General features: G+C 45.7%; 1 protein-coding gene across 1 annotated transcript in view; it reads right to left on the bottom strand.

The window, feature by feature from the left end:
• The window catches only part of Vwa3b (von Willebrand factor A domain containing 3B), a 170100-nt gene extending 151002 nt beyond the window's left edge, over window positions 1–19098 (bottom strand). The window contains 4 exon segments of the mRNA XM_052193191.1: window positions 6888–7050; window positions 8872–9122; window positions 12161–12255; window positions 18963–19098. Coding sequence (XP_052049151.1) covers window positions 6888–7050; window positions 8872–9122; window positions 12161–12255; window positions 18963–19077 — 624 coding nt within the window. The 5' untranslated portion in view covers window positions 19078–19098.
• Window positions 19099–19501: the final 403 nt, after the last annotated feature.

The raw sequence follows: 19501 nt of genomic DNA, 5'->3' as shown, positions 1-19501 counted from the left end.
AACTCAGAAATCTGCCTGCCTTTGCCTCCCAGAGTGCTGGGATTACAGGCATACGCCACCACGCCCCAGCTAGTCCCCCTTCTTAAACAGTGAGCTAGCATAAACCCTGCTCTTGTTGGGCATACATGCGCCTGCCCCAGTTTGAACCTCTTATTTATTTATGTAAGTACACTGTAGCTGTCTTTAGACACACCAGAAGAGGGTGTCTGATCTCATTACAGATGATTGTGAGCCACCATGTAGTTGCTGGGATTTGAACTCGGGACCTTTGAAATAGTAGTCAGTGCTCTTAACTGCTGAGCCATCTCTCCAGCCAAGGATTGTCTTAATACAACTGATGGACTACCTTTGCCACAGCGACACATTCACCTTGAGCTAGGGATTCTGGGAGATGTCTACTTGACTAAAAATGTGTTTTTGGTGTATTCAGGGATATGGACAGCCCTCCAAAGGACACCCAGGAGACGCATCTGCAATGGCTCCACTCCTGCTCTGCGCAGGGTTTTGCCTCCCTGACATGAATGCATTCTAGGAATTCAGGTGACTGATGTATCCTTGATGTCTTTGGGTACCAAAAAATGAGACAATACAGTTTATCCTTGAGGGCTTAGTTAGTTGTAAGGGTTAAATAAATACACCTATACTAATGTGTATATGTGTATTTTACAGAAACTTCTGAAAGTACAAATGAAAGCAAGCCAGGAATATATATCATCTGAACCTGCCCCTCAGAATCACCTTGATTGATCCCTTCCACCGAGGACGTGGTAGGTGCCTCAGCAAATGTACTGCACAGGCAAGAAGCAGGCTTCGTCATCCTTAGAGCCTGTCCTAGTTAGGGTGTCTGTTGCTGCAATGAAACATCAGGACCGGAAAGCAAGTTGGGGAGGAAAGGGTTTACTTGGCTTACACTTCCACATTGCTGTTCATCATCGAAGGAAGCCAGGACAGGAACTCACACAGGGCAGGAATCTGGAGGCAGGAACTGATGCAGAGGCCTTGGTGCTGCTTACTGGCTTGGCTTGGCTTGCTCAGCCTGCTTTCTTACAGAAGCCAGAACCACCAGCCACAGGACTGCACGACCCACACTGGGCTGGGCCCTCCGCCATCAATCGTTAAAAAAAATGTCTTACGGCTGGATCTAATGGAGGCATTTTTTCAACTGAGGATCCCTCCTTTCAGATAACTCTAGCTTGTGTCAAGATGGCGTAGGACTAGCCAGGATGGAGCCCAGGACTTATTTATGCTTTCATCTCAACTCCTTATGAGCTGAAGCTAGTCAATAAATGTTTCCTCCATAACTTTAAACCTGATAGAGAGGAGACAGTCTCGTGGTCAGTGCTAGGAGCCTATGTCTGCAGGAGAAGGAGCATACTTGGTATCCAATGGGGTGGGTAGAACAGGGGTAGCCAAGGGCCCGGGCTGGGAGTTATGTAGCCAGAGAGAGAGCCCAGACAAGACTACTTCAGCCACTACCTCCTCCAACAGGCCAGGAAAGCCTTAGTCCCTCCCATACCTTTTCCTCTCTTTTCAAGCTCCCAGATCTCTAAAAGAAGTCATCACTAGGTCGTGAAGCCCAGTGAATGTTGTAAATCTCTTCCCAGTAGGGGTAGGCAGAGGTGGAGTGGGGGATGGAGGACCCAACACACCTAAGAAACAGCATTCCACGGAGTGTTGAGTTGACTGAATTGTTTTCTTCCGGCAAATGCATTCCAGGCCCTCCTGCTTCCTGGTGTTGCACAGGCCATGTGCCAGGCATGCAAGCGAGGATCCTGCCTTGGGTCACGGTGTTTCATCACACCATTGGAACCCTAACTGGGACAGGCCCTCCAGCGATGGTGATTAAGGCTCCTGTGTACAATGTTGCTCGAAAACATTTCCCCGATGATCACATCTGTGCCCAGATCTAACATAGGAATAGCCACTCGTAGGCATCTAAAATGACACAAGGCCCAAGATAGGGAACAGAGTATCTTCTAGGGTCTGTGAGATCAAGGGACAGATGAGGACTGTGGCGGTTTGACTAAAAATTCCCCCTGTAGGCTCACAGGGAGAGGCAGTATTCAGAGGTGTGGCTTTGGTGGAGAAAGGCTTTGAGGTCTCAGAAGCTCAAGTCAAATCTAGTAGTTCGCTGTCTCTTCCTGCTGCCTGTGGATCCAGACGTAGACCTCTCAGCACCAGGTGTGCCTGCCTGCACGCCACCATGGTGATATGGACTGAACTTCTGAACTATACTCCAGCCTTGATGAAATGCTCTCCTTTATAAGAGTTGCCGTGGTCATGGTGTCTCTTCACAGCAATAGAAGCCTAACTAGACAAGGACCTAGAGATGGGGAGGGTTGTGCTGGAAGACTCTGACAGGATGCTTCTTCCCTGCTCTGGCAGTGGCCCAAGATACTGAAACTCTTATGTAGAGATGCTTTTCCCTGGAGATGTTATTGAGCTGAAAACCGCCTTTGCTGCATTAGGGTGTTCAGCCTAAAGCGCCTGTAATTTATTCCCCATAAAATAGAATGCTAGCTGGGCATGGTGGCGCATGCCTATAATGCCAGCAGATAGTCTAGTCAATAAGAGCTCCATGTATACACACACACACACACACACACACACACACACACTAGGATGGCACCTTTATGTCCCATTTCATGGCAACCTGCATTCTTCCCACATGAAGACACCTCGGCGTCTTCCTGGCATCAGCTTTGGAAGGAAGAAAAGAAAGAGACAGACAGGGAGCAGCGCTGCCCTCTCTGCCCCTTGTCCAAGCCAGCTCTCATCCCAAAGCCTCGGCCATAAAATCTACCTCAAGAAGCAAAACAGAGATCAGTCCAAAGCACAGTGGGGAATCCAGCAAAGACGCTGCCTCTCTCTCCATTCACAAGAACACTGTGGCATTTTAAGTCAGCTCCATGTCTGGGGACTGAGCTCCTTCCTGTTCCTCAGCTCTTCCCTTCTTTGAACCGTTTTGACTTTCTGATTCCCTTCGTGGTGGTGGCTCCTTCTTATGGTCAGTGATGGGATGAACTCCAGTTGGCTTCTCAGATGCCTCCTAACGCCTGGGCCATCACTTACTACCTGCCCTTACAGGTTTCTAGGGTCTAAATCCCACCCAGTTGTCCCCACTAGAGTCCTGTAAGGCTTAGCAAACTCACCTGCCTCACCCAGCACTTCTCTTCAACTGAAAATAACAAGCCTCAATTCTATGCCACCCGCTCAGTACCTACGCCTAGCCCCCAGACTCAGCCATATTGACAGTATTTCCTTTCCGTGCCTTTACTGTCCAAGAAACATTCCAAGATCCCTGGTTAGGCGTCGGGACGCAATAGAAAATGTTTACACCTGTCCAAACTGCTCTGGGGAAGCAAGCGGGGTGTCAGTTTTACAGACTGATAGTCTGACACTCGTAGGATTGGGAAAGTCTATCTTCAATTCACTCATTTACTCTCTGTGAATATGATTTTTAAAATCCCAAATCTGAACGGGTGCCTACCAGGTACACAAAAGAGAGGCTGGGATAAACAAAAACAGAAAGCCAGGCATCCTGAGGAACAGGTGGCCCTGAAAGCAAGAACAAAACTCTTCAGGACATGGACAACTGAGGCCCTGGACTCCCCTAAACAGCCCTTTCTTTCCCAAAGACCCTTTGTACTCTGTGTCTGCAGATTTCCTGCTGACACTGGAAACCTGTGCTGGTCAGCACTGCTGGGCTCTGAGAAACCCAGGCCTCATTTACCAAACATTTCCTCAATAGCTTGCACGCTGCCCTTCCTGTGAACCAGGTCTTTTTGCACAGGATTCGGTGATAACTCAAGGCTTCAACTGTGTCTGCAGTTGCTAGTATTGGAGACATGATTTAAACAGACCCCACGTTCTGCCAGGGCTCCTCTGAGATCCCGGGGCCCATGCTCGGTGCTCACTCTTTCGGGTTACTAAGCACAGCACTGGACGAGGCCAACGCCCTCCTCCACTCGCAGCTCAGTACAATACTGGCTTCTGTGCTATTTTTGAATATTGGTGTCTATGGGTTTCAGGGCCCAAGGATAAAAGAAGACAACCGTAAGCACGTTGTCATCAGTAGGAAAGGTCTACGTGGTTACAGTCACCATTCCAAGTGTCTTGACATTTAAGACTCTTTTTCTAGTCCTAGCAAACTACATGAATAAACTGGAGCTCTCTGGGTAGTTCTGAGAGGCATGGAGCAGAGGAGCAGGGCCTTAGGGAACCAGTGCATACGCACGCTCACTGTGTTTTACTCTTACGAGACAAAGTGTGCTCAAGACAGATGTGTTTACTAGAGTTTTCCTTGAGATCACCCATGGGTAGAGGTGATTGGTAAAGGACTTCTGTGGTCTGTATATGCTTTGAATTTGCTCGAGGCCACAGGTTGGATATGGTGGTCAGTACCTGCTGCCACCTTTCTTGGTTCTTCTTCTAAAGGACCCCCTGGCACTCACTGAGTTGTTCATATTTTCTACGATTGGGAATCCAGAAGTAAGGGAAGGAAGCAAGGTCATCTGAGGATTGGGGTCTTAGCAGGTCTGGCCACTTGACACGGGCCGGAGATAGCAGTGATCAAAACAGTCAAGTCCACAAAGAAAGAAGATGCTTGTGTGTGCATGTACACACACATACATGTGCACAAGCATGTGTGTGTGTGTGTGTGTGTGTGTGTGTGTGTGTGTGTGTACACACACTTCCAAAGCCTGGGAAACATTCCATTTTGAATGCTTAGTAAGATTCAAACACTTGGAATTTTGCAGATGTCAAAACAGACTTAAAGGGCCAAAGAACAAAGTGGTTTGTGTTTGGTTCCTCTTTAATGAAAAGCACATATTCAGCTGGCCTTTTGAGGAAAAAGAATTCCCAATTTCAAACCATCACCTTAGTATTGATAAACATAGACCGGTGGACAGCCAGGGCGTGCCAGCATTTAATTATTTATTTATTTATTTATTTACTTACTGAGTTCTTTTGTAAAGAAAGGAGTCCTGGATGCAGTTAGGTAAAGATTAAAACCTACAAAGACTCCCATATTCCAAAACAGAGGAAGCAAGTCTTTACCATCTATATCTCAAAGGCAAGCAGACTTCCCCTCCCCCTCCCCTTCCCCCCTTCCTCCTTTTCCCCCTTCCTTCCCTCCCCCCTCTGGAGGAGTTGAGGCTAGCTAAGGAATCCCTCCCACCCAGATAAACCCCTTGCCATTATGTCATTCTCTTAAAGAGCCTCATCACCAGAGTCACTCAGAGAAACAGACCTTGTGGCAGAAGGAAAGTGAGGGACCGATCGCCTTCTCATGGGAAAAATGCTATCATCAAAGATCCCTAGCAAAAACCATATACCAGTGCATCCAAATGCATGGGGGCCCATGCGGGTTTCATTTCTGTGGCTGTCATAAAATAGCTTGACAGAGATCAATGGAGATGAGAAAGCTCACAGTTTCCAGCCACAGCCCCTCACTGCAAAGAAGTCACAGCGACAGAGCTTGAAGTAGCTGGTCACGTGCCATCCACAGCGGAGACGAATGAACCTATGGGAGCTCGCTTGCTTGTGCTCCGCTTGCTTTCTTTGCTTTTAAATGGTTCAGGGCCCGAGCCTAGGCAACGGTGCCACCCACGGTGGGCTGGGTCTTCCCTTATCAACTAAGGCAATCCCCAATAGACAGGGCCACTCCCCAGTGTAGACAGTTCCTCACTGAGATCCTGTTCTCAGGTGGTTCTATGCTGGGTCAGGTTGACAGTTAATGCTGACTGACATCACACAAGGCTCGTTGGCTTGAAGGTACAGAACAGATCCATCTGAAGAGCAGGAGCTGGGAAAGGTCCAGAACACGGGTGCCAGGGAACCCCTATTTCTTTGTTCTTTGAGGAGTGCCCCAACCTCTCTGTTTCCTATAAATGGGCATTCCTTTCTCTAATCAGCAGAAGGGCAAGAACAGAACTAACGTGTCAGGGATTTACAGCCTAGCCACACTCTCTTTGAACTAGCTGCATAGGGTCTATCCTTTTGTAGGCCCTGCTCACCCTGCGGAAGAACTTAGGTCAGCTCACTGGGCAGGTATGGGCACCCCAGTTTGGTTGATCCAACTCTGCCATCACCAAAGCCATCACTGAAGCTGGAGCCTACTTCTAGACTGGCCATGGGCTCAGGAGGAAATGGATTATGCTTTGGGGACTATGCTGGTTAGTTTTATCAACTGGTTACCATCTAGAATCGCCAGGGAAGAAGTGCTCAGTGAAGGATTGTCCAGAGCAGGTTGGCCAGGGACATATCTGTGGATAAGTCTTCTGATTGCATTGACTGATACAGGAAGACCCAGCTACAAGGGCATGGCCGTCCTCTGGGTTTTAGTCCTGACTCTCTCTCTCTCTCTCTCTCTCTCTCTCTCTCTCTCTCTCTCTCTCTCTCTCCTTCCCTTCATCCCTCCCCCTCCCTCCTCTCTCCTTCCCCCTCCCTCTCCCTCCTTCCTCTCTTCCTCTCTCTCTCCTTCCCTCTCCCACCTCCTTTCTCTCTTCCTCCCTCTCCCTCCCTCCCTCTCCCTCTGTCATCTCCCTCTCTGTCTCTGTCTCTGTCTCTCTCTCCCCTCCATGCCCCCCTGCCCTTGACTGCAGGTGCAATGTGACCAACTCCCTCGAGCTCCTGTGCTGTGACATCTCCACTATGATGACTGGAACCTGGAACCATCAGCAGAAATAAACCATCCCCTGCCCCCAATTTGCTTTTGATTGGGGTATGTTACCATAGCAACTGGACTGGAACCTAAGGCAGGTACCCTCAGGGATGATGCTCGAGTTTCAGGAGGGGGCCTGAACCAGCAGTGTGGAGACACATATGTATAAGTGAAGCTCCAAGCCCCCTTGGTGGCCTGGGCCAGCTGTGGACACACTTACGGTTTTGTCTTTCCTGGCTTCCAGCAGAGCATCCAGGCAGCTAACCTCTTTCACAACCATTGGTTCAAAAATCATTTTCTCAATCCAGCTGATGGCAGCAGCTATAGAGAACTCGGTCACGAGCACGGTACACTCCTGCCACTTCAATGGCTTTTCAGAAACCCTGAAAGGGATCATAGTCACCAGACAGTGATTAACGCCACCACAGGAGTGTCTCGGCCTTCAGTGTCACCCGGAAGTCACCTGGGCGAGAAGGGAAACCAAGCTGCTGGTTCTCCGAGGACCATTGAGAAAACTTGTGAGCCAGTTCTGACATGCCTGTCCTGTTCAGGGAAGTATACTGAGGATCTAATATCTAATGTCAAAGCACCATGACTTCCCGCAGGCATGGTGACCAGGAGTGGCATGGGACAGACAAAAAGGTACGAGTGTTAACTAGTGCTTTAAAAACGTTAAGAGAGGGGCTGAGGAGAGGGTCGGTTAGTAAAACGCCCGCTGGCAAAGCAGGCCCAAATTTGGATCTCTGGTACCCACATAAAAAAGGCAACCACATCAGTATACACTACAATCCCAAATGTGGGGAGGCAGAGACAGGAGCATCCCTGGGGCCCGCTGGCCAGTCTAGCCAATCAGAGAGCTCCATGTTCCGTGAAAGACTACCTCAAAGAGGGGGAAAATAGTAAAGTCGAGAGTGATTGAGGAAGACATCACTAGTCTCCACGCACGCATGCATGCACGCACGCACGCACACACGCACGCACGCACGCACGCACGCACGCATGCGTATCTGCATAGGAGAGTGTAGGCATCCATGCGCGAATACTAGGAGAAACTATTTTCATTAACAGGATTATTAAACTATTAGTTTATAATAACTTACAGTATTGTAGCTCACAGGTTGGTAGCAACTCACTATTTTAAAATTTATTCTTAGCGATATTGTTTTCTCTGTCGTTTCAAGGCTCGGCCAGCTATCTTTCCTGGGGCAAAAATAGTGCTGTTTTACTTCAGCTGGACGTGTTTTAAAATCCTGAGGACATTTGTTTAAAGCGTTTATTTTAGAAATGACTGAAGGGCACCCTCGCCTCAAAAAAGAGGAACCGTTCGAATCTAGTGTGTTTATAATGTCAACCAAAGTGGCTTGACTGTCCCTCGTGTTCCAAGGCTGTAGGGAGTGCTGGCTCGCAGGGAGCGTGTCCCCTTGGTGGGGCCTCTCTGGGTAGAGAGATCTGACTGTGTGGCACAGATGCTACAGTAAACAATCCAAGAAAGCGGAGGACTTGCACTCATCAAAACTCCGTTCCTTCAATAACTTGTCTCTGTCGACACCGCCCACAAAGGTGTCCCCTATTTAGGTAAAAGTGCATTATTCCAATGAGAAAAACTCAATTAGGTGGATTTCCCTCCACCCGTTCATCCAGATGTTTCCTGTCAGGCTCAAGTGCTGATGTGGTTGAGGAGCCAGCACTGAAGCCCACATTCCTGTGGTGCCAAGAATCCATAGATAATCAATCACAAAACTCTTCGTGAAATTCTAGAACAGCAGCCACCTGTTGTTCTGATTAAAGGGGTTTAAACTCAGAGGAGGGGTCAGCGTGTGTAACAAATTCAGTCTGGGAAAGAGCAAAAGTTGTGGCCTTTACTCTCAATATCCAATCTAGAATGAGACTTACAGCTTCAATACACACACACACACACAAATAATACAGTTATTTATATTTTCATGTTTTGACTTGCCAGTAGATTTAAGAAAAATAAATTTCTAAATCTCTCTTAACATGAAACCAAAGGTGTACTGAGAAGTGTGGATAAAAGTTCCCTGAGATGAATAATGAATTCATCGTGGGCTTTCTGCAGAAATTATATATTCTATGGGATTGTGATAATCCTCCTCCTGTGCCATCAGACTAATTGTGTTAGCTCTGCTACGTAACTCTGAAGATGTGATGCTCCGCAGAGACAAACGCTTCCTCGGGGGACTCACCATATGATGTTGAACCCGGTGATGAGAGCCACTTGCTCTTGGAGGACCATTGTCAGAGCATCCCGACACAGATTGAGCTCCTCCGTCAGACCGTCGCTGAGATCCAGCACTATGGTGACTCTCTGTTCCAAGAGAACGCCAAAAATCTGCCGGCTCCCGCTCGTGAGCCAGTCCATCCGCTGCTTATAGCTCTCCACGGCTTGTGTTAAGTAACTCACAAACTGGTAGATCAGCTCTGACTTGGCTGTCAGCTGCGTGGAAATAAGGATGAAAAGTTAAGAAGAATGAAACAGTAGCAAAATAGGCTGAAACCTCAGTTCCCGGGAGACAGCTGGAGCTACCATCTAGAAAGGATTCTGTAGGTGCCCTTCAAAAACCCCACAGGAGCCAGGAAAGAGATTTCAGCCTCTCAGAAAGATAATGAGAGCTCTTCAAACTGCAGCACTCAAAATAAAATAAAATAAAATAAAATAAAATAAAGCTTCTATGTTGTATCTTATTTTATAATATAAACAGAACACTAGAAGATGGCCAGGAGCACTTTTAAGAAATTGAATAAAAGAAAGAACAAGCCAAGACAGATTTATTTTTTTTATTTTATTTATTAATTAACTCTTTTTTTTTTTTTTTTGGTTTTTTTGGTTTTTCTGTATCGGATTTCTTTGTATAGCCCTGGTTGTCCTGGAACTCACTCTGTAGACCAGGCTAGCTTCGAACTCAGAAATCCACCTGCCTCTGACTCCCAAGTGCTGGGATTGAAGGCGTGCACCACCACTGCCCAGCTAAAAAATAATTTTTTAATTATTTTTTTATTTTTGAAAAGTTTCCCTATGTAAGAAGACCCTACAAAATATTTGTTCAAAGGCCACCAATTCCTTGCAAGGACAGCAGCTCAGGCTTATCATGGTGACCGTAACCTTTGTCACTCTGCCCTCTCTCCTACGCCAACCTCCTCTCATCCAGTTACTCATAGCCGTCACGGATACCTTTGGGAACATCCCTAAAAGTGACCAAGACTTGAGGGCAAATTCTTATGTACACATCCTTTAAGCACACCTGGCACAATCGCAAGACCTTTTAGAGTGCAAAGAAGTAGACAGAGAATAAGGAGAACGAAAAAGTTGTGTCATTTTGTCCCTGTCTACATCTCTCTTGAGCTCACCTCAAAGGCCAGCATGGTTTCTCTGCAGCACCGCGGTGGTGATGGGCATTGAACCTGGGACTTTGCTGCGCATGCTCAACAGCCTCACAGTTTCTCTTAAGACCTCAGCTTCCAGGACCCCGGCATGAAACTGTGTTGTGTGGTTATTTCCTGACGAGCTTTTTCCCAATGATGCAGTTGCCACTGAGTCCCTTGTGTCCCTTTGAGTAACCCCTATAAACTCTGGTTCACTGAGCTAGATCTAGCTGGACCCTTTCTTTGGTCCATCGTCTGCGCCCCATCTGGGGTGAAGCAGGCGGTTGTTCTCATTCCCACAGATCTAGGAAAAGTCACAGAAAGATCTCAGGGGATACGGCGGTGGGTTTATGTGGACAAAGACACCTCTGCTCTGTGGTGATTTTAATGTGAACCAGTTTAAAACAGCTCTAGTTCACCAAACTCAGAGGCGCAATTTTAAATTAGTAAATACAGGCGGCCCTCTCTATCCACAGGGTCGATATCTTTAGATTCAACCAACCTAGGGTAGAAAATATTTAAAAAATGAACGGCACCGATAATGACTATGAACAGGTTATCTATTGTTATCACTGCCTATCCAATATGATATAAGACGTATTCACACAGCGTTTATACTGTGTTGGGTATTATAAATCATCTAGTGATAACATATAGAATTGAATAGGTTTTATGCAAATACCGTGCTATGCCGAGTATCTGTTGAGGAGTGTGACGGATACTTAGTTGTCTACTTGACCACACCTGGAATCAGCTGGAAACAAGCCTCTTAGCATTCCTGTGGGGGATTTTTCTTGATTGGATCCTTTAAGATGGGAAGACCCGCCCTAAATCTGAGCCACACCTCCTAGGGACAGCCCACTTGAATGGAGGTAAAGAAGGAATCTTTTTCTTTTCGCCGGCTTGCCCTCAGTCTCACTGGCAAGTTCAGTACCCTGTTGCTGAGGCACTCCTTTGTTGGTGTTAGTGCCTGCTTCTTCAAGGGTACGACGTAGACTGCAGACCAGCCGCCCTCTAGGAGTCCTCTGCTACTTGGGCATCAGACCAGGACACCCAGTCTCCCAGATTGAACAGCTCTGAGTTCTTGGCCTTTTCAATGGGAGGTAGTCATTGTTGGGCTAGCTGGAGCATTGTCTGTGAGCCACTGTGTGAAAAAAGTCCCTTTTCATAGCTATGTTCTTTCTTCTAATCCTCTTCCTTTAGACTAACACAAGGATCCTGGGAGGGCCCCCTACAGATTCCAAGGGAATAACAGTCCCAGTGGCCTCAGAGGTGTGTCTCCAACAAGACTTCAGACTCCAGTTGTGGGTCCTAGCATAATGTGGGTGAGATCTCCACCTGCCAGCACTGCCCCTAGTCCAACCTGGCTCCAGCAGACTCTATTTGCCTCTTGGGTGACTTCAGAGATGACTCTCATAGTGGCTTTTTTCACTGCCGTTTTCTTTTTCCTTTCTTTCTTTTTCTTTCTTTCTTTCTTTCTTTCTTTCTTTCCTTTTTTCTTTCTTTCTTTCTTTCTTTCTTTCTTTCTTTCTTTCTTTCTTTCTTTGTGTGTGTGTGTGTGTGTGGTTTTTTTGGATTTTTTTTTTCAAGATAGGATTTCTCTGTATAGTCCTGGCTGTCCTGGAACTCACTCTGTAGACCAGGCTGGCCTTGAACTCAGAAATTCGTCTGCCTCTGCCTCCCAGAGTGCTGGGACACTGCCTTTTTCAAAATACAGCACATAGAGGTTTTTCTTCTGAGTGAGAGCTTTCTGCACTCTTCTCTTTCATGCCCTGGGGTTCCTTCCCCAGCTGCTCAACTACAACCTCATCATTCTGCCATTGCCCGAGGAAGAAGAAAACCCGAAATGGGAATCTCTATGTCCCTGGGATCTGTTGTTGTTTGGGGGAGGGGCTGTTTGTTTGCTTTTGTTTTTCGAGACAGGGTTTCTCTGTGTAGCCTTGCCTATTCTGGAACTTGCTCTGTAGACCAAATTTGCCTTGAACATAAGAGATCCCCCTACCTCTGCCTCCCAAGTGCTGAGATTAAAGGTATGTGCCTCCACCAATTAGCCCCTGAGATCTTAATGTGGCCAAAGCCCCTTTCCATGAGACTGAGGGACCTCTGACTCACGTTGTATAGTCTGCCATCTTCTGCTGTGGAGAACTGTGGGAACAGGCCATCAGCATACCGAGAAGCCACGAGTCTCTTCAAAGAAGTCACATAATCTGTATTTTTATGAAAACAATCAAAAACAGTCTATCAGCAAAGATTCTCATGGTTTGTTTTCAAACAGTTTTCTCAGTAATTAGCAATGCTTTGTATTTCTATCCCAAGTCATAAAACCTTTCCAGGAACTATGACAAACATAAGTGCTCCTGCCATGCAGAAATCTTCAAAATCGTGAGGAGGGAGATGGGGTTCGTTTTCTGGTTCTTTTATCTAGAACAATTGAGGCAAAGCTCAAAATCACAACATGAAAACCATGCTTAATGCCTGAAGTCTTACTGAAGGTTTGAACTTAATTTGCAAAACTTGAGGGAAAAAAAAAATGATCAGGCATGTTATTCACCCTTGTAATCCCAATCCTTGGGAGGGAGAAGCAGGAGGATGAGGAGTTCAAAGCTAGCCTAGGTTAAATGCATATGAGACCATCTCAATAAACTAAAACTATGGGCATACACATGCACCCACGGAAGCACACCTGAGCACACAGGAACACGTACACCACACCACACACAAACAAATTAAAATCTCAAGAGAATGTGTTGTTTCTTAAATTAGGCAAACCTAATAAATACATATAAAAATTCAACTTAGGGGCAGCCTACTGCTCCAGTGAGAGGAGGTGAGCAAGTCAGCGATGCGGAGGAGCCAAGCGTGACGTCAACAAGACGGCAGAATCACAAGTTCTGGCTGAGGCTTGAGAGGGGCAGGTCCAAGGACAGTTCAGTAGCCAGCTGGGGTGCACACTGGGTTCTGTGTCAAAGGACTGCTGCACTGTTTGCTCAGCTGTGCAAACATCTGGGTGCATACTCTACCTAGCACCCTCTGGGTGGCAGGACTATTCCAAACTGGATGGGAATACAGCATTACCTAAATGCATGTCTAGTCCTTCACGGATGTGTCAGAGACACATCCGTGTCTCCTGGGATGAACTGTGATGGTGGAAGAAGATGAGGTAAGGCTTCTCAGAGACATCTTTAGAATTATGATGTCATTGAAGTTACGGGATAATTTGGAAACGTTCTTAATTTTGAACAGGGAAGAAACTACAGAAATCCACAGACTATGGCAATTTAAAAATCATTTCATTATTAATAGAAATTTTGACTATGAAATGTGTCTGCTCATGAAGTGCCCCCTTCACAGTTCAAAGAAGATATTGAGCATCATAACCTCCACATGGAGTTGCTCCAGTTGTGCCAAGGTAGCCATTGGGAAAGAGTTGTCCTAATTCATCTGCAGAATACTGTCCAGTAAATGGCACAAGATGCAGGATAATTGACAGCTTAGCTCTACCAAGACAGAGTAAGCTAGTCCTTCAGAAGTGTAGTCCTGCCACACTTAAGGTCTGTCAGATGGTTCGGGGGGACGGAAGGCTGAAGACAGATGCTGCAATGTTTTGAGGAATAGGGGACTGTCCAGGTGGCCATCTGTCTTTATAAAATGTTTAAGTTTTGGGAGCTATCTTTTTGTGGTTCCTATATATTGAGGTAATACTTAAGTCATTCTCAGATCTCAGATGAAGACTAGTTATAGTTTCATAATCAAACTTAAGCTGTTTAGCATTGAGGAAGATGATGTAGATTGAAAGCATGGTTTTCAGATGGTAATGAAAATTAAAATCAAAACATAATTCAGGTATAGAATAGTAAACTTAGGATGGATATTAGAGTAATGTAGCTACATTGACAAAACTGATGGACTGCATGTTATCAATGTATATCATATCTTACATAAAATCATCTTTTCAAATCTAAAACATCTTTAATGTTAAATAACTTAAGTTTAATTATGAGATTATTTCTAGTCTTCAACCTGGTCAGAGATTTGAAGAGGAATTAAATACTACAAGGGTCTGCAAGAAGCACAAAGACACAGCTTTCAAACTATAGAAATGATAAAGACAGCTGACCACCTGAACATTCCTCATAATGCTGGGCACCAATATGTTGTAGAACTCACTTAATCCCAACCCAGGGTTTCTACCCCACCTGCCTTCTCCCATACACAGACGAATCAAAAAGTAGAGAACATTCAGAAGAATGGGAAGATAAAGATGGGGCATGAGAGAGATATGTGGGTATGAATATGATAAAGAACATTAAATATATATGGAAGTGTCACAAAATGCATTCATTTTTTTGCATGATTAACATATACCAATAGTAAAGTTTTACCTTTTTTTTTTGTTGTTGTTGTTGTTTGGTTTTTTGGATTCAGTTTTTTTGAGACAGGGTTTCTCTGTATAGCCCTGGCTATCCCGGAACTCACTCTGTAGACCAGGCTGGCCTCGAACTCAGAAATCTGCCTGCCTCTGCCTCCCAGAGTGCTGGGATTGCAGGCGTGTGCCACCACCGCCCGGCTAATAAAGTTAAAAAGAAAAAATTAACTACACTTCCTGGTTGGATCTAAGTGTTCTTTAAAAAAAAAAAGCAAACTTTAAAAACTCAGAATATGGTGGGCCCAGGAGCAAAACAACGAGTAAGTGAGCTTGAAGACAGAACAATAAAAAAAATATCCAGTTTAAACAACAGATATAAAAAATAAGCTGGCAGATATGAACAGGGGCCTTCAGTTTGTCCCCCAGCTTGGAAAATAAAATTAAGAAAGACACAAGCAGCAGTATGTTTTAAGTGGTGGATTGTGGGAGAACCCTGACATTAAGGTTACAGTCCATGATGTCCAGATAGCTCTCCATGCTTGGTATAAAATGGAGAACTTTCTTTCTTAGACTGACCGTGTTTGGAGAATGACTCTGAGCACAGATGCTTAACCTTATTTGGAGGTTGTCCCTGAGCAGAGCTTCGTGTAAGCACTACGAGACTCAGCACATAAGTTCTGCTGCTCCTTCCTGCCTGTATGATAATTGGGTACTGTGTTATGACCAATCAGCCCTTCCTGCATGCAACCCTGAAAACCCTTCCACACTGCCCCAGAACAATAAAAATGAGCTGTTTCTCCAAAGCTGACTCCTATAAACTCTCTCCACCATACTCATGGCGGAGCGAACCCTGGTGGTTGCTTCCGTTCCCTTTGAACTCATGGGTCAGTGGCCACTGTCCCTTGAGGAAAGGGAGACCCCCGTGGGCAACAGAAGTGAGCTCGGTGGTAGGGCACTGGCATAGCATGCACAGACCTCTGGGTTTAATACATGAACAAAATCGACCAAACTAGGAGGCAACAACATTATGAATGCTCTTGACCTAAACAACACTTAGAACTATTCTTGAATAATTGTGGTGAGACACAGGACAAGGGTCAGCCCATTCTCAAAGCCTAAAAGTTCCCAGGTGATAGTCTCTGGCCTCAATAGTGTTAAGTTGAAAACTCAATCCACACCAGATATTTTTTAAAGTCCTAAGATATCTGGAAAGTAAATATCACCATCCTAAAGACAAATATATCCAAGGAAAGAACCACACGCAAAGATAAATGATGAGAGCAGTGACTAAGGGTGGTGAGTTCAAGGCTAACTTGAGCCACAGAGCAAATTCCAGGTTAGCTTGGACTGTATAGTGAGACCTGTCTCAAGGAATTGAAACAAGAGCTGGAGAGATGACTCAGCAGTTAAGAGCACTGATGCTCTTCTGAAGGTCCTGAGTTCAAATCCCAGCAACCACATGGTGGCTCACAACCATCCGTAATGAGATCTGACGCCCTCTGCGCGCGCGCGCGCGCGCGTGTGTGTGTGTGTGTGTGTGTGTGTGTGTGTGTGTGAGAAGACAGCTACAGTGTACTTACATATAACAATAAATAAATTTAAAAAAAAAAAAGAAAGAAAGAAATCAAAACAAGTCCGGCGGTAGTGGCGCACACCTTTAGTCCCAGCACTTGGAAGGCAGAGGCAGGCAGATTTCTGAGTTCAAGGCCACCCAGGTCTATAGAGTGAGTTCCAGGACAGCCAGGGCTATATAGAGAAACCCTGTCTTGAAAAACCAAAACCAAAAAAAAAAAAAAAGAAAAGAAAAGAAAAGAAGTAAAAACAAAACAAGATTTATAAAGGGAAATAAAAATTATGAATATCAGAAATAAGATAATACCAATGTAAATTCTACAAGCAATAAAAGGCCATTAAGGAATATCATCAACAATGCTATCATACTATATTAGAAAATCATAGGCACACACCCAATCCTTAAGTGTGTGAAAGCACGCAGCCAAGCCAGCTCCTGAGAAGGAATTATACAAGAAGGCAGAGCACTGGCGAGCAGTCTTGTGTTCAGAGGGCTGGTTCAGACCAGCCTGGGGCAACTGCACAATCTAGACTCCAAATGACCACCACAGAGCTAGCACAGAACCAGCTGGCAAGTGAGACCGTGTGTGAGCTTCTGATTCCAAACTTGACATTGCCGGCTGCTGAATAAATATTTGTTTTATAGACTAATTCAGAACCACCTGATAATGGGAATTGTCCATAGTGTGTTGTCTTACACTGACCCTTTCAGCAATGCCTCAAGACAGTGCAGCATCCAAAACAATAACAATGAAAAGACTCTCGCACATTCTCCTGTAGCCTGGGATGCGAACGAGTATTCCTGGTATTTATTCCAGCCAGGGCATTTAGAAACATACGCATCTGGGTGGATGAGATGGTTCAGCGGGTGACTATGCTCTCTCTCAACCCTGACAACTTGAGTCAGATTCCCAGAATCCTGACACGGGGAAAGGAGGAAGCTAACTCCCACAGCTGTGCCCTTTGACCCCCACATAGGCACACTCACATGGACACACACATACACAATAAGTAAATCAACTTGCTTTAAAAAAAAAAAAAGTTTAAGAGAAAAAAAGAACAAACATGGGCCGTTAGTCCACAAAAGGGAGAAGGCTTCTTTTTCTTGTAGTACAAGGCTGCTACCTCGGTCCACAGAGCAGTTATTTCAATCAATCTGAGGGGGGTGTTGCACACCCCAGAGGATAATTGAGACCTTTGCTATGGTGTGAGTAAATAAAAATCATTTCTATCTTTTCATTACAAAGAATTAAATTAGGGCTGAGACAACGTCTTGGCTGGTTAACGTCCTGCCAAACAAACATGAGGACCCCAGTGAGGATCTCTAGCACCCGGAAAGGCGTGGGGCACAGTGCTACACACCTTTAATCCCAGCTTTTGGGAAGCAGGGGCGGTGGTGAGTTCAAGGCTAGCCTAATTTACATAGGGCATCAAGGCCAGCTGGGATTACTTAGGGAGAGCCTGTCTCAAAGGAAAACAAACAAGCAAACCACACTCAGTGAATATCTGTCAAGAGACAGCTGGTTCTCCAGAGCTCACTGGCCACCAGATTAAACCTCCTGGACCTCCAGTTTCACGGAGAGATCTGTCTCAAAAAATTAAGTAGAGGGCGGGAGACATGACTCAGTAGGTAAAGACACTTGCCACCAAGCTCAGGGACCTGAGCTCCGCCCCCAGGACCCACAGAGGAAGGAAGACAAGGGATCCCCACAGGCTGTCTTCTGAGCACCACAAACCTCACACACACACCCCAGCTAAATAAATAAAGTATAATATAAATATTTTTTTGGTTTAGGGTTTGGTTTGGTTTGTCATTTTGTTTTGTTTGAGACAGGGCCTACTGTGTAACCCATGTTGTTCTGGAACTCTACGCAGACCAGGGTGAGCTCACAGAGATCTACCTGCTTCAGCCTCCCAAGGACAGGGATTAAAGGCATGCACCACCTCACTCAGCCAAAAAGGAAAAAAAAATATGTAAATGAATTATTTATTCTAGCTAGGCACAAAATCCTGGTATTTTATTTACAAGCTATAGGCCCAGATTAGGCAGGTTGTGAGCTATTTTAACTTACACCCAGCCACATGCCCTTGTTTCTCGTTTGGATCCTGCCCGGGTTATTTCTGCTCCATCAGCCTGTGCTGGGGTCCACGTCTCCCGCCCACGCGCTTACGTCCCATCTGCCCCCTGGCAGCCTCCTCCCTCGGCTCTGCCTCCTTTCTCCTTCTCCTTCACTCTCTTCTCCTTTCTCTCCTGAAGTCCCTCTCGAGACCTGACACTGGATTCTCAGGTGCCGCCTTTCTCCTCTGCCCAATCACAGGCCCTAGCCTTTTATTAACCAATAACTTTACATTAGGGAGCACGGTGTGCATAACACAGGCCACACCTGTCTGGGAGTGACTGGATCTTGGGGTTCAGAATTTAGCGTTTGTATACACAGCACTAGGCCAACCTCCACCATTTCCCCCTCTTTGTCTAAACAAAAAGGCTCCATCTCTTACAATAAACAACATACACTAGGAACAATATGAAGTAATTATGAACTGTCTTAATTAGGAGTTACATTTATAATGTCCAGTCCAACAAATATGAAACAATTACAAAAGTTATTAGGTGGGAGTTACATTCATGATATCCAGTCCATTTATATCTGCAGAGAGTGGAAGGGAACAGACTAAAAGATTGCTGGACACTGATGGCCACCAGCCTAGCCATGAAAGCTGTGACATCCTCCTCTGGCTTCCATATACATGCACACCATACATACATGCATGCACATACACATATACACACACACCAATGGAGTGAGGCAGTACTGCGTAGTTACAGTTGTATTTCTACGTGATGTGCGTATATTGGGTTGAAGCATGGCCAAGCACGTCCCCGTGACAGAGTTGTGGGATCCAAGCAAGTGCAGAGGCCAGTGGTTTCTGAGGGGCAGAGGAAGCCTGCCTAGAGGCCCTCAGGGAGCACCGTACCTTCACTCTGTGGGAATCCAATCTGTGATAAGATCTGCCTCAAAGTCAGCTTCCTGCTCTTCAGTCCATACAGTTGGAGCCATCGTTCCGAGGAAAGCAGACTCTGCTCAGCCATGCTGTCCGGGTCTTGTTCAGACGCTCCTGCCTCTGTGCCTATTTCTCTGAGACAATATGGAAACATGACCTTGATTACCCCATCTCTCAGTCAAGACCCCGAGTCACAAGGAAGACTGTGACTGAAAGGAAGTCTGTCAAGCTCAGGGCTCCTGTAAACAGGACAGCGTGGGGATCAAACATCAACATCAAGATTGACTTATTATAAAATATAGTATACTCATGAAATGGAGACACACTACCAAGGGCTACCCATTCGTTTTCTATCTGCGTATGTGTGTGCTGCGAAACATCTAGAAATGTAAAACGGTTTACAGCAGAAGTGTGCGCAATTCTGCCTTTTCTGTCATGTTTCAGTTTTCGTATTGTTTGACCATTTCAAACAGGGTTTTACTTTTATAATCAGAAAAATACAAGATTCTTCC

The sequence above is a fragment of the Apodemus sylvaticus genome, chromosome 9 (assembly GCF_947179515.1).
Source record: "Apodemus sylvaticus chromosome 9, mApoSyl1.1, whole genome shotgun sequence".
Taxonomy (NCBI): domain Eukaryota; kingdom Metazoa; phylum Chordata; class Mammalia; order Rodentia; family Muridae; genus Apodemus; species Apodemus sylvaticus.
This window is presented reverse-complemented; position numbering and strand designations above follow the sequence as displayed.